General features: G+C 36.0%; 1 protein-coding gene across 2 annotated transcripts in view; it reads right to left on the bottom strand.

Moving 5' to 3' along the window:
- ASXL2 (ASXL transcriptional regulator 2) overlaps positions 1-15,875 on the bottom strand; it is a 129,865-nt gene that overhangs the window by 13,355 nt on the left and 100,635 nt on the right. For both annotated transcript variants that reach the window (XM_029231659.1, XM_029231660.1), the window contains 4 exons: positions 15,312-15,455; positions 7,071-7,234; positions 3,054-3,150; positions 638-743 (listed from right to left, as the gene is read on the bottom strand). In XM_029231659.1, the coding sequence (XP_029087492.1) occupies positions 638-743; positions 3,054-3,150; positions 7,071-7,234; positions 15,312-15,455 (511 nt within the window). The remainder of the gene's footprint in view (positions 1-637; positions 744-3,053; positions 3,151-7,070; positions 7,235-15,311; positions 15,456-15,875) is intronic.

The raw sequence follows: 15,875 nt of genomic DNA, 5'->3' as shown, positions 1-15,875 counted from the left end.
ATTCAAGATAATAAAATCTTATTTTTTTTTATTTTTAATAAATAAAAGAAACCACGCCATCTACAATGGTAATGTGTTAAGAGTCAAGGACTGGGACTTCCCTGGTGGTCCAGTGGTAAAGAATCTGCCTTACAATGGAGGGGACACAGGTTTGATCCCTGGTCAGGGAGCTAAGATTCCACATGCTGCGGGGCAACTAAGCCCGTGCGCTGTAACTAATGAGCTTGAGTGCCTCAACAAGAGAGCCCGTGTGCTCTGGAGCCCATGCACCCTCGAGCCCATGCGCCACAACTAGAGAGAGAAAAACCCGCACGCCACAACTAGAGAGAAGCCCGTGCGCCACAAGGAAGAGCCTGCACACCACAATGAAGAACCCACGCACCACAACTAAGACCCGACACGGCCAAATAAATAAATAAATATTAAAAAAAAAAAAAAAAGTCAAGGATTATGAGTAATCCAACTCTGTGTACCTAAGATTCGTAAGAAAAAAATATTTTTCTTGGTAAAAAAGAACTAGTGGAAAAAAATGAAGGAAATTGCAGACTAGATTTTCTGGAAAGGTAATAAGATGAAGCACCACATGACGTATGTATAGGAATTAACACTGGTTTATAGAACCTGTCTTGATATTTACCTCTGACCATAGTAGCTTTCAAAGAATTGTTCTTTCCAAGGCTCTACTTTTTTCTCCTTCTCAATCTCTTGTCGAATTCTCACCTGCATCTCAGGTGTAAACTCACCTGTATGTACCAAGGGGGGGAAAAAAAGATATTCAATAGAAATATGCTATTTGCTACTTTCAACTATTTGTAAATCATGACAGACTCATGCAGGAGTCAGAATACTATCACATGAAAGTAACAGAAATTCCCCAAAATTCCTCACTGTAAGGGGAACTACCTAGGAGCCGTCAGGTGAAATAAAAACCCTTGCACGCCACTCCATGTAGTTGCCAGTGCGCAGCTGAAGTTAACTGGCCACTTCTCTGGGCCTTCCTTGTAGCAACCCTCACCTCTGCTTCAAATATCATAGTCCCTCTAGATTTCTTACAAACCTTGAGTCTGTCATTTCTTTTCCACTGGAAAAATAGTCATCTGGTCATAGGCTTTCAGTAAATAATGCCACTGGACACTTTATTATTAAAAAGTTCTGTTTCTCCAAGGCAACCTGTGTTTTAGGCCTTTTAGCTCTAACTGCATAATGAACAGTTATGGCCCTGCTTAAAGACATTTGAGGTTCCAGTAAAAAGGTAGGTAGTAGGAATTCCCTGGTGGCCCAGTGGTTAGGACTCTGTGCTTTCACTGACGTGGGCCCAGGTTCAATCCCTGGTTGGGGAACTAACATCCTACAAGCCGCACGGTGTGGCAAAAAACAAAAAAAGTAGGGAGTTATTTTGGAGGTGTCAGTTTTCTAATTGTTCCAGAAACTGTACGAGTCTAGTGCCCTAGCAACAAGATACTCAATATGCCAAAGACCCAGCTGCTCTGAATATGCCATTTATTTTCAAAACTACCAACCACACCTCAATTCTTCCCACTCCATCAGTAGAGAACAATGAATGTGCTTGGTAGGCCATCGTCAAACCTGTGACTCAGACAGGCTGTTTTTTTATTCTCTAATACCCAGGACATTAGAGAATAAGAAGTGGAAATGGCAGATTTGAAGTTTAAGACCTCCTGGGGGTAAGAAGAGGGAAAGGAAAAGTGTTAGAGGACAGTGGATATCACAGTCCTAGGCATATGAGTGGGAGAAGAGGGATCTGGCTGTCAGAATCCAACCCAGAACTTCTGAATTTCTGCTCTTTGGTTGTGTCTACTGTGCTTGATAGAATGAGGAATAAATTGTATTGAATTCTGTTCACATGTACACAGTGTTCAAAGTTTTTGCTGCTCACGAAGTATGATCGCATGACTATAGGTATAGCAGTGACTGCTCATATGCAAAAAGAAAAGTAACATAATAATCAAGGTATCACTGTTGATAATATCTACTTTTAAAAGTTGGGGAGTAGGGAACATAAATCCAAATTCTAAAAGAAAGTACTGGTAACAGGTATGTCTTAAAGTGCTCATGTGATTCTGACTCTTTCAGAAAAAGGGGGTCTCTGCTCAAGGAAATCTTTAAGAGAAAGGTTCAAAGTAATCAGTAAGAGATCCCTTCTACACAGAATTTGCCCTAAAAAGAAAAACAGGAAGGGAAAAGTCAACAACTACAGTGAAAAGTAGAGATATTAAAAAAACCCACTGAAGTGCAGGCAAAACAAAATCATTGTTTTTGGGGCCCGGATGTCTGTATTTTAAAAAAATACCACAAGTGATTATAATGAGCAGCCAGGGTTAAGAACTGCTAATAGTGACCGATACTACACGCTACGCAAACAGTCAATCAATCACTTTTTTATGCTTTGTAATATACCCTCTATAAATCTGTTAGATCAGAATTAGAAACATGGCAAAGCAGTAACCACAGTTAGCAATTCTTGATCATAACCTGCATTTATTAAAATGCTCTGGCTGCTACTGGACTGTATGCTGCAAATGGGTGAATTTTATAGTACGTTAAACATTTCTCAAAGCGGTTTTTTAGAAAGTTCTTAGTCTCTTAGATTCTTTTTACTGTTAGTTTCATTGAGATTAGGCAGCAAGAAAGAAGTTATCTCACTGCTTACCAAACCATGATTCACAGCACCATAAAATAACTCTAATTCTATATTCTGCTTATTAGAATTTCAATTCTTAGGCATTAAGCTAGAATTAATGAAACAGAATCTTTAGGAATAGGGCCTAAAAGTCTATATATTTTTTAGTTTACCAGGTGACTTCAAACCCTTAAAGAAACATGCTGCTGAACTCCTCCTGGAGCCAAACCTGGTTACATGCTCTAAATAAAAGTCTAGCAATGTGTTTCACATAGAATAGCTAGTTCTACCTTATGAAATGTTCTATCTCCTGCTTTCCAAAACTGGGCAAATACCCACTGAGGCTCAGAGGTGCAAATATGCCCTCCAAGTGCATACACATCCTAGGAGACACGTAAAATTGAACACTTACCTTCTGAAAGTCTTTCCTTCCAGCCTTGGGCTGCTGAAGTGAAGAACTCATTATTAAGGGCTGAGCCATTTAACTTCATCAGACCATCTGGACCAACCTGGGTCAAAGAATAAGCCACAGAAAGCTTAGAAAGAAAGCCAATTGTATCATGCGGAATTTGACGTTCCTGTCCTTTTAGAAAAGAATGTGTGTAAGTCAAATTTTACAGAAACACTACTGTATCATACCATGCTGCTTATTATGGACACTTCTATTTTATAATGCAATGTTACTTTTTTTCTAAAAAACCTCTTTCCTGTTTACCTCTCCTCCCTTCTTCCTCTCCTTTCAATTCCATTCCCCACTGGTTAATTATACTCAAAGAATCATCTGCAAACAAATACGTACATAAGAGGTTTTTTCTGAGACGTTCATTATTTGTTTTACAAAACTGTGACCAAGTTACATACACTACTCTGAAACTTACTTTTCTCACATAATACAAGTGGAAGTCTCTCCAAGTCAACTGGCATAGTTTTAGCTCCTTTATAATAGCTGCAGATGTTTCCCTGTATCAATGTCCCTCAATACATTTACCAATGTCCTGATCATAAACATATATTTTGTTTCCAGTGCTTTCCCATAATCAACAAAGCTGCAATAAGCATTCCAGTAAAGATGAATATACTAGTGCTCTTTTCTATGGGATAGGTTCTGAAAGCAAAGAAATATTTGTGCGTGTGTGTGTGTGTGTGTGTGTGTAACTAAAAGACTATTAGATTATTTTCCAGAAAGGCTAATAAAATAATTCGCATTTCTACTAGAAATACACGAGCATACTCCTTATCTTGTGAACAAGAGATATTAACATGCTATTTAATTTCTGCCTATTAATGAGTTTGAAATGATTAAAATTTCCTTCATCCTGACTACTAGAGTTTTGTGTATCTTTCTGCATGTTTATTGAATATTTAGATTTGCCATCTAGTGAAATGCCAATTCCTATTATTTGCTCATTACTCTATGACGATGCTTATTTTTAACTATCTTGTGAGAATCCTTTGCATGTTATACATAGCAAAACTGCCACGTACTTTAAAGATATTTCCTCCAATCTATCTGTTCACTGACTTGATTTGTGATGTCTTGCCAAAAGGTTTTAAGATTCTTCTCTGCATTAGAGATTTTATTAACTGTCATTCTGCCCAAAGTTAATATCTAGATTTCTACCAGAATCTCTATGCAGATTTTTCATTAATAAAATGATCTTGGGCTTCCCTGGTGGCGCAGTGGTTGGGAGTCCGCCTGCCGATGCAGGGGACGCGGGTTCGTGCCCCGGTCCGGGAGGATCCCACGTGCCGCGGAGCGGCTGGGCCCGTCAGCCATGGCTGCTGGGCCTGTGCGTCCGGAGCCTGTGCTCCGCAGCGGGAGAGGCCGCGACAGTGAGAGGCCCGCGTACCGGTAAAAAAAAAAAAACAAACAAAAAAACACACAAAAGATCTTATTCACATGGAAAAAAAATTAATATGAAAAACTGAGAGGGGGGAATTGCCTTTCCAATTATTAAGCATACCACACAAAGCCACTGCAATCAAAACAATTATTACTAGCATTAGAGTGAATAAAGAAATGAGTGAAAGAGGAGAGAGTGCCTATAAATATAAGCTGCCTGTAAATGAATAGAATATGTAACAAAGATGGTATTTCAAACTGAGAGAAAAAGACGGTTATATAAATATGTACTGCTGGAACAACTGGCCATCTAGTCGGTAGAAAATACGCTGAGCCACAATTTCAGAATAATATAAAAAATATTCTAGATGGATTAAAAGACTAAATTTAATCTTAAAGTCATAAACAATTTTTTGAAGAAAATTTAGGTAACTATTTGGACATACTAGGGATTAAGGAACTCAACTCACTTTATTTTCTAAATCTATCTGGGCCAATATTATTTTCCCCTTGCCCTAGAGCAGAAATTGGAAACTTTTCCTATTAAGAGATAGACTACAAATAGGCCATATACTCTCTGTTGCAACAACTCAACTCTTGACACTGTGGCAGAAAGTAGCTATAGATAATATGCAGAAACTAATGGGAGTGGCTGAATGCCAATAAAACTTTATTTACAAAAACAGGCAGTGGGCTGAAATTGGCCTGTGGGCTACAGTTTGCTGGCTGCTGATTTGTTCTCTATAGATTTGGCAGAGGAGTAACAGGCTTCCCTATGAGGACAGGTCATCCAACATCTTGAATATTCCAGTGCTGTGCAAGTTTCTCCAAGACAAGTCAATCCATTCTACAATTTAATAGCTCCAACTGTTTAAAAAAAAGTTATTTTAACCACAAATTTGCTTCCTGGAGAAACGAAGAAGTTTACCTCTTCCAAAGATTGGCCTTCAAATATATCTGAAGAGAGATGTTTTAATCCATGCCCCTCCCTCATTCCTTTCTCTGGTCTAAATAATGTTTTTCGACTGTTCATTGTTGAGTACTCCATACACTAAAAGATGGTTTCCAATGTTTCATGCTAGTAATAACCAGAATTTTTGATAAACTCCAAATTTCATCTGACAATGAAGCAGAATTTCATTAATAAATTCACTAATAATTTCACTAATAAACTCCATACTCCATATTCTCAGATTACTATGTCCTCCACCACAGTAACTGAAAAAGACAGGCAAGTAACCTCCTACTAAAAATACCCCACAGGAATGGGAAGTTGGGTAAGTTTTAAGGTCCCTTTTAATTCCGAAATTACATGTGCCAATTCTCCTTCTAAGACAGGATAAGGGCCATTAGTCAAAAGACAGTTCTGAGGAACCCACACTAGTATTCTATAGATATATCCTCTGTTAGGTCTTGTGTTATTAGTCCCAACCTAAAATTTGAGTCTTTAAAAAAGATGAGAGCAATCCTTAGCAAGAAGAGAAGCCCTCTAAAAACTCTGCCAAAACTTCAGTCTCCTAACTTGTTCTAACCAAGAACTGGGCATCCCCAAAGCTATAATTTCTCCAAGGAGTGTTAAGGTGGGGAGAGCAGCAGCTGGGAAGGATCAGTTTTACTTCTTTGTCCCTACTGCTGGTAGTGTACCTGACTTATCTGAACTCCTCAGAAATAGAATCTGACCTTTCACAGGTGCTGATTCATAGCAGTATGAAATTGATATCAATATAGTCTAGTAGAAGAATGATTTTCAGAATGAGAAAGATTTAGTTTTGACTTTTCTATAGACTAGGGAATATATCTAGTTTTCTTACTGTAAACCAGGGAAAACAACTCTCTCTCATAATGTTTTTATAATAATTAGAAAAAAGTGGAGTGCCTAACAGATTACTTAGAACATAGGTACTTCAAAATAATCATTAATTAAAAAAAAAATCTCAGAATTGAACAAACCTCACAAAATCATAATGATCCTTTTGCAGAGGAGGAAACAGAAGATCAAAAGGGGGAGTGACTTGCTAGTCACTCCTTCCTTGATGAAAGCCTAAGTCTTAGACTTTTGCCTTATTCCTGACCAACCTAAATCTCTCTGGTCCCTGCCTAGACTCTTCCAAACCTTTGACATTTCTTCTGGGTACTGTTTTGTTTTTTTAAGGAGTATAACTTATATTGGATTTCAAAACTTATTACTGAAGCAATAAATGTTTGTTTTAGAAAAATTTAACAGAAGAAGGAAAAAATAATTAACATTCTTAATCCCATCAAAAATCCATTCAAAAACCCCAGTGTAATGCCTTAAGACAATTCTTTCTCCTGAACTATATTCTGCGGGTGTCTACATCCTAATATGATAGCTAGACAAATTTTATTCCATAATCTTGACATTTCTGATAAGAGGGTTCTTTTCCTTTATGAGCCTTACAGGGCCAACCTATTAAGAAATACTATTTCTTGTTTAACACCTTTGATATCACTTCTTTACAGGTACACACAAAAGCCATTTAAAAAGTCTTAAGGAGTTCTAAAGGTAATGATTGAAGGAAGCCCCAGACGCGTTATAAAACTGCTGATATGCCTGAAAGAACGCACCTGTCGATCCACCTCTGGAAGTAGTAGAAGCAGTCGCTGTTGGCAATCTCCAGGAAGGACTGAAAAGGTGTGTTTGTTGATTAGTGCTCGTAGGTTTGTATTAACCAGAATGGAGTCTGGTGTCTCAACATCAATTTCAGCACATTTAGTCCTCTTCATTTGCCCTATAAAAATATGGAAAAGAATCACTTGGGCCTCCTTCACATTCCTGTTTCTATCTAAACTATACCTTCCTCTGCAGTGCAAAAAAACCATGGTTGTAAGTACTTTAGAATATCACACTGTGAAGAAGGTAACATTTAAGGTTCTCAGAAATAAACAAAGCCAAGTTTTGTTCGTTCATAAAGGATAAAAGAGTATAAGTTATCTTCCCTGCAAAAATGGAATAAAGTCTGTAAAAGTACATCTTTTCCCATACTAAAAATATATTTTATGTTTGAGACTCGATCATTTCTCAATGGAACTAGGGAAGTTTATAATAACACATACACAGAATGACTAAAAAATGGAAAAATTCAAATATATATATAAATCATAATGAGGCTCTTTTTCCCTTCCCGTGATAATTATTTTCATCAATTTTATTTGCATTAGCTAAAAATGTTATGATTGAATAGCTTAGCAGTCAACAGAAAATCTGTTCACAATAGGAAGGTTTCAGTCTTTGAAAACACTGATGGATTTGAGTACAAAGTTTAAAACTTTTGCACCAAAAAAAAAAAAAGACTAACTTGGAAAAATATTTGCAAGCCATGACAAAAGGTTACTATTCTTTTTTTTTTTCCCGGCTGCACTACGCGGCATGCGGGATCTTAGTTCCCCATCCAGGGATCGAACACATGCTCCCTGCAAAGGAAGGGCAGAGTCTTAACCACTGGACCGCCAGGCAAGTCCCAGAAGGTTACTATTCTTGATGTTAAATGTGCATCTATAAATCAACATGAAAAAGATAAACATCACCAAGAGAAAAATGAGCAAAAGGAATGAACATGCAATTCATAGTTGACTAACCATAAACAGCTGCTAAGGTATTAATATTTAAAGAAATGTCAGTTAAATTAATGAACATGTTTTGTCTATCAAATGGCAAATACTGCAGTATAGCGATGGGACTATTCACGGAAAAAGCAAAAACCACTTTCAAATAATGCTGGTGGGGCTGAAATCAGTATAATCTTATTAGAAGAAAATTTAACAATACACAGCAAAATTTTAAGGTGCGTAGGAATCTAAGATCCATAAATTCTACAATTAGGAATACTTGCATAAAGTTACACAGTCCTGGATGTGGGTAACCTCTGGCTCCTGGCACAAACAAAAGTCATCTCCCTTGATAGGAAAGGATTCCCCTTAACTTAGGCCCATAGGATTCCTACAAATTAAAATCCAGCACTGCCTAACAAAGATTACCCCAACAAATCAGGAGGTATGCCAATATGACAGAAAATAAGCAGTAACCAGAAATAAAGGATTTAGACCTAGAAGTACTGCTATCACTGAAATTGTCACATACATAGAATACAGAATAGCTATGTATAAAATAATTAAAGAAGTAAAGAATGTAACTGTAAAGATGAGGCTAAAATAATCAGGAATGAACAAAAAGACTTTGAAAAACTAAATTTTAAAAATTGTTGAAATCAGATACCATGAGTGGATTAAACAGGAGGGAATTATAGCCAAATAATTTATCCAGAATATAGAAAAGACAGATAAAACATTTTGAGAGCTTTAGCAGAAACATGAATGACAGAATGAGAAGGTCTAATACATGTGTGCTTGACTGGAGACCCAGAAAGAAGAAATTAAGAGAATGGGAAAAGGAAATATTTGAATAATTTTCAGCAATACATTTACCAGAACTGATGAAAACCACAAACCTAAAGATCTAGAAGCAAAACACATTCAAAGCAGGATGAAAAGAAATCCATGCTTAGTAAAACTGCTCATCAAAGAACAAGAAATAGCTTGGAAGCATCCATACGAAGGGAAAGATTTCCTAAAAAGGAACAGAATAACAGCAAGCATCTTAACAATGAAGGAATCTGTAACAAATGGGTTAACTATAAAATGCTGAGAGAAAATAACCATCAATCTATAATGATATGTATACTAAACTCTCCTTCAAGAATGAACATAAAACAAAGATATTTATAGAAATAAACAAAAATTGAGGGCATTTTCTACCAAGAGACATGCTCTAAATAAAGTTCTCAAAAACCTGTACTACAGGAAGGAAAATCACTGCAGATGGATGGGCTGGAATACAATGGAGAAAGATAGACATGCTTGCATAAAACAATAGCATTCTAGTGCCTGATCTGTGAGATTAAAAACAAAGAAGCGAAACGTCAGATAATAATATTATTTAAGTCCAAATAGAAAAAGATCAGTGCTAAATTGTTATAAAGTACTTCCATAGTTCTGGAAGAAAATCAAGATGGCCACTTTTTTGCTAAAAGAATAAATCTTAAAAGTTCTCATCACAAGGTAAAAAAAATGTAACTGCGTGAGGTGATGAATGTTTACTTACAGTGGTAATCATTTCGCACTATATACATATATAAATCATGCTGCACACCTAAAACTAATAGAACAGAAATAGAATGTATATGAAACCCAGCAGAGAGAGAAAAAAAACTATGAAGGAATTAAAATGGACAACATATAAAAATACTAGCAAACCGAATCCAACAATATACCATGATCATATACCATGATCAAGTGGGATTTATCCCAGGGATGCAAGGATTCTTCGATATATGCAAATCAATCAATGTGATACACCACATTAACAAACTAAAGAATAAAAACCATATTATCATCTCAATAGATGCAGAAAATCTTTTGACAAAATTCAACACCCACTTATGATAAAAACTCTCCAGGAAGTGGGCATAGAGGGAACCTACCTCAACATAATAAAGGCCATATATGACAAACCCACAGCTAACATCATTCTCAATTGTGAAAAACTGAACTTCCTCTAAGATCAGGAACAAGATACAGATGTCCACTCTCGCCACTTTTATGCAACATAGTTTTGAAAGTTCTAGCCACGGCAATCAGAGAAGAAAAAGAAATAAAAGGCATCTGTATTGGAAAAGAGGAAGTAAAATTATCACTGTTTGCAGATGACACGATACTATACACAGAAAATCCTAAAGGCTACCAGAAAACTACTGGAGCTCACCAATGAATTTGGTAAAGTTGCAGGATACAAAATTAATACACAGAAATCTCTTGCATTCCTATACACTAACAACAAAAGATCAGAAAGAGAAATTAAGGAAACAATTCCATTTACCACTGCATCAAAATGAAAAAAATACCCAGGAATAAATCTACCTTAGGAGGCAAAAGACCTGTACTGAGAAAACTATAAAATGCTGAGGAAAGAATTCAAAGATGACAGAAACAGATGGAGAGATATACCATGTTTCTGGATTAGAAGAATCAATATTGTCAAAATGACTATACTACCCAAAACAATCTACAGATTCAGTGCAATACCTATCAAATTACCAATGGCATTTTTCACAGAATTAGAACAAAAATGTTTACAATTTGTATGGAAACACAGAAGACTCAGAATAGCCAAAGCAATCTTGAGAAAGAAAAATGGAGCTAGAGGAACCAGGCTCCCTGACTTCAGACTATACTACAAAGCTACTGTAATCAAAATTGCATGGTACTGGCACAAAAACAGAAATATAGATTAATGGAACAGGACAGAAAGTCCAGAGATAAATTCATGCACCTATGGTCAACTAATCTATGACAAAGGAGGCAAGCAAATACAATGGAGAAAAGACAGTCTCAAGGAATTCTCAAGGAATTAATCTCCAAAATATACAAACAGCTCATGCAGCTCTATGTCAAAAAAACAAACAACTCAATCAAAAAATGGGCACAGGACCGATCTAAATAGACAGTTCCCCAAAGAAGACATACAGATGGCCAAAAAACACATGAAAAGATGCTCAACATCACTAATTATCAGAGAAATACCCATCAAAACTACAATGTGGTATCACCTCACACCAGGCAGAATGGCCATCATCAAAAAGTCTACCAACAATAAATACTGGAGTGTGGAGAAAATGGAACCCTTCTACACTGTTGTTGGGAATATAAATTGGTACAACTACCATGGAGAACAGTATGGAGACTCCTTAAAAAACTTAAAAACTACCATATGACCCAGCAATTGCACTCCTGGGCATATATCTGGAAAAAAAAAAAAAAATCACAACCCGAAGGGATACATGCACCTTAATGTTCATTGCAGCACTATTTACAACAGCCAAGACATGGAAGCAACCTGAATGTCCATCGACAGAGAAATGGATAAAGAAAACATCGTACATATATACAATGACATATTAACCATAAAAAAGAATGAAATAATGCAATCTGCAGCAACATAGATGGACCTAGAGATTATCATACTAAGTGAAGTAAGTCAGAAACACAAAGACAAATATTATATGATATCACTCATACGTGGAATATAATTAAAAAGAAATACAAATGAACTTATTTACAACACAGAAGCAGACTTATAGATATAGAAAACAAACTTAGGGTTACCAAAGGGGAAATATGGTCGGGAGGGACAAATCAGGAGCTTGGGATGAACACATGCACACTACTATGTAAGACAGATAACCAACAAGGACCTACTGTATAGCACCGGGAACTCTACTCAATATTCTGTGATAACCTATATGAGAAAAGAATCTAAAGAAGAATGAATGTAAGTATACGTATAACTGAATCACTTTGCTGTATACCTGAAACTAACACAAAGTTGTAAATCAACTGTACTCCAATAAAAAAATTTTTTAATTAATTATTTATTTATTTAGGCTGCACTGAGCAGAATGTGGGGTCTTAGTTCCCCAACCAGGAATGGAATCTGAGCCCCCTGCAGGGGAAGGGCGGATTCTTAACCACTGGACTGCCGGGGAAATCCCTCCAATAAAAATTAAAAAAAAAAAAAAGTCGAGGCAAGCCAAAAAAAAAAATTGTTATTCATTTAAAAAAAAGGGAAACAACAAACAAAAAAATCAGGACAACGATCAACAAAAAAATAAGATTGTAGAAACAAGTCCAAATAGATTAACAATCACAATAAATATAAATGGATAAAATTCACCAAAGAAAAAAGATTTACATACTGAATTGAAAATAAAGAAAATTCAGCTAGCTATATGCTGTGTAAAGAGATATACCTAACGTACAAGGACATAGAAATGAACGAAGTAAAAATGTAACAGGCAAAAACTAACCATAGGAAAACTGGTGCACCACTAGTAATATCAAACAAAAGACACTTTAAGTAAAACACTTAATCAGAGATTGACAAGGTAAAAAAAAAAAAAGGGGGGGTTCAATCCACCAAGAACATTTTCAACTTGAAAATATCTAATATAAGGTAGCTTCAAAATATGTGAAATGAAAACTGATAGAACATCAGGGAGAACTGAACAAAGCCACCATTAGGATAGGAGATTTCAACACATCTCTCTCAATTATTAATAAATCAAGCCATACCAAAAGCAGCCCAAAAAACAAGGGGGGGAAAAGGCTGAACTATTTTTTAGATAAACAAGCTTGATCCAATCTACACAGAATTCTGTGCTGAATAACTACAGTACACTTATAAAGTTCATTATCAGTATTCCAAAAATGCAGGTCTCCATAAATTTGAAATATTAGTAGTAATTATAACAACAATGATCGATGACAGCAGCAGTAAACACATTTATATAGGGCTTCCTGAGTGTCAGGCACTATTTTAAACACTGACATGTATTAACTCATTTATTTTTCATACAACCTTATCTGCATGAAAGAAGATGAATTTTCATTTATTTCTTGGCCATTAGGTCAAACTTAAATATACCATGCCTTCTTTTTTTATAGTTAATTTTTCCTAGTTGTGTTATGAAAGTCAGAAATTCTTGGCCCATACTTTAATTTTGTAACTCCACGTTTCAACTGCAATTGAATGAAGACACTAAAATTGTGACTTTAACTGAATTTAAGTAGAATATTGGCTCTATAAGGAAGAAACTTTGTTCTGTTTATCACCACATCTCTTGGGCCCTAAACCTGTGCTTGGCATATTAGTATACCTTCTATAAGTATTTGTTGACTAAATGAATATTTTTATTTTTTTAATTTTTGGCCACGCCACACACCATGTGCAATCTTAGTTCCCCAACCAGGGATCGAACCCATGCCCCCTGCCTTGGAAGCATGGAGTCTTAACAACTGGAGCACCAGGAAGTCCCAATAAATGAATATTTTTAATCTTTGGCAGTGCGACTGATGCTCAAAGGGCATATTCAGTTTAAGGCAGATACTGTCTCTAAGAAAAATGTACCAATTTACAATCCCACCTAGATTCAAACCAGATTTTTACAAAGAACTTGTCTGAAAATATTAATTCTATTCTCATACTTAATACTTTGGAAGGGTCTGTTTTATATAAATGAATGTAAAATAACTTTCCTTTAGAATTTTGTTGGCATTGCTGCACTATCGTTTAGCTTCTATGTTGCTGTTGACATGTCTGCCATCCCAATTCTTGAATCTTTATATGTGAACTACTTTTTTCTCTTTGGAATCTTCTCGTTATCCTAGATGTTTTGAAATTTCAAAAGAATGGTCTTGGAACAGGTTTCTTTATGTTCATGTTTCTTGACAGGAATCACGTACTTTCAGTCTGGAATCTGTGGCTTTCAATTCTACAGAATTTTCTTGTATTATTTCTCTTACCATTTACCTTCCTTTCAATTTCTGTTCTTCCTTTCTGATACTCCTACTATTTAAGACATTGGACAGCCTAGATTGGTGTTCCTACTTTCTTACCTTCTCTCTCCTTTGACCTATGTTCTGGGAAATGTCTTCACCTCTAACTTTTCGTATTTCTATTAAAATGTTTTAATTTTTGCTACCATGTTATTTAACATCCTGGTACTCTTTATTTTCTGATTTTTAAAATAGTATTCTGTTCTTTCATGGATGCAGTATCATCTTTTCTTTCTGTGGATATTATAGTTTTTAAAGTTATTTGTTTATTAAGTTTTCTCCTTCCTGAACTGTCTGTTTCTTCTGAGTCTGTATTTCAGATTCTCTCATGACGGAGGTCTTCTTCAAAGGTGATCCTTAGTAATCACAAGTAAAAGAGAGGCACTAAAAAGACTGAAAATTTTGGGTGCCTGGGTGCATCTTGTAGACTGGTGAGCTCCACAGAAGTATGATCAAGATGATCTCTTTTAGTTGCGAATCTATAAATTTGCCTGGGGATTTTTTTTCTGAGGCTATTCAATTTCTTTAGGTACCAATCCCACAATCTCTTGCTGAAGCATAGGTGGGGAGGAGGAACAGAGTAATGGAGGTAGAAATATGCCTCACTACTAACATTCTGGAAAGCAAGCAAGCAGGAGGATCACTATTTAGTATTTGTATTTTACTTGATTTCCCTGAGTCCGGTACATTGCCTCATTATCTGTCCTCAGTTATGTGTGGTGTCTCTGAATTTCAAGTCTAGATGATTTAATTTCACCTCAAAATAAATCTCCTGTCTCCTGCTAGGCTGAGGCATCAAACTTCTTCTTATTAACTTTCAAAGGTTTTTCTTTTCAACCCTATGCTTCATCTTTCTCTACTATGAGAAAGATATCTCAATCCTTGATATGGTATCTCCAATTCATAAACCTTTCTGGTGCTCTACAGGCTCAGCTGGCTTGCTGACTACTGGCATCTGCTCCTCAGCTCTGTGAAAGACTCCATCCAGTTTTTTTATCTTTCAAAATCTGTTGATATTTCCTGTCCATCTGTTATCTCCTTATTTTCTTCACCCTAATGGGTTTAATCTTTTGTATTTCCATATTCTCATTTTATAGTGGGATTTTAGAGGAAGCAGGAAAAGGGGTTCAGTTTGCCATGTTTAATTATAAGCCCTTCTACCTTTCTGTACACAGAGATAAAAGGTAAATAATGCTGGATAAAGAAACCTCTTGTCAGAAAGAGAAATAAACCACAAAATGGCTGATAACAGATCTTATTCTGAAATGAAGTTTGATAGACAGGATAGGAAGAACATGAAAACAGTCAAGAGCTCAAAGGTGAACAGGAAGGAGCAATTAAGCCAAACAGCTGATGTATTTCAAACACAGAGTTGAAAATTTAAGGTGCGAGAACTGAGGTCTTTGTAAATTAACTTACTTGTGTGAAGCCTGTCAGACCTCTGGAATGACTTCTTTCCCAGGCCTAGCAAAGGGTTTTCCACTTTAACTGAAGAAGAAAAGCTAGAGTTTGAGTTCTGAGGGCTGCTTGACTGTCCGTCAGATTGCTTTCCTTCCCATATCACTAGGGGAAAAAATATATATAAAAATATATTAAAAAAATATATAAAATATGACCCTGAGGGTATAAACAGAAACAAATAATCAATCAAATGAACAATTAAATCATTCAATGCTAACCAAAGGAGTTATGTATGCGGCAATGTGACCCTTCAAATGTGTTCTGAGTCTGAGAATTAGGAGTCAAAAAGTAAAATAAAATCCCTTTCCTCCTCCCAGCACATTATTTGCTTCTGGTGGTAAATTTCCTTCCTAACAAAAATGCAAAGTTCTGCAAGACAGTTTAAATCTGGCCAACTCATATAATCAGCTGGCATCAAACTAAATTGTGTAATAAAATACAAAGCCTGTATCTAGACCAGTTTAAATTCAAAACAAAATAAGCAACAACAAAAAATCCAAAGGCCTCTGGATATGTCCAATG

Source organism: Monodon monoceros, unplaced genomic scaffold (genome assembly GCF_005190385.1).
Source record: "Monodon monoceros isolate NGI ecotype Baffin Bay Population unplaced genomic scaffold, NGI_Narwhal_1 Super_Scaffold_19, whole genome shotgun sequence".
In the NCBI taxonomy this organism is placed as follows: Eukaryota; Metazoa; Chordata; class Mammalia; order Artiodactyla; family Monodontidae; genus Monodon; species Monodon monoceros.
Note: the sequence above shows the minus strand (reverse complement) of the source record. Positions and strands in the feature narration are given on the sequence as shown.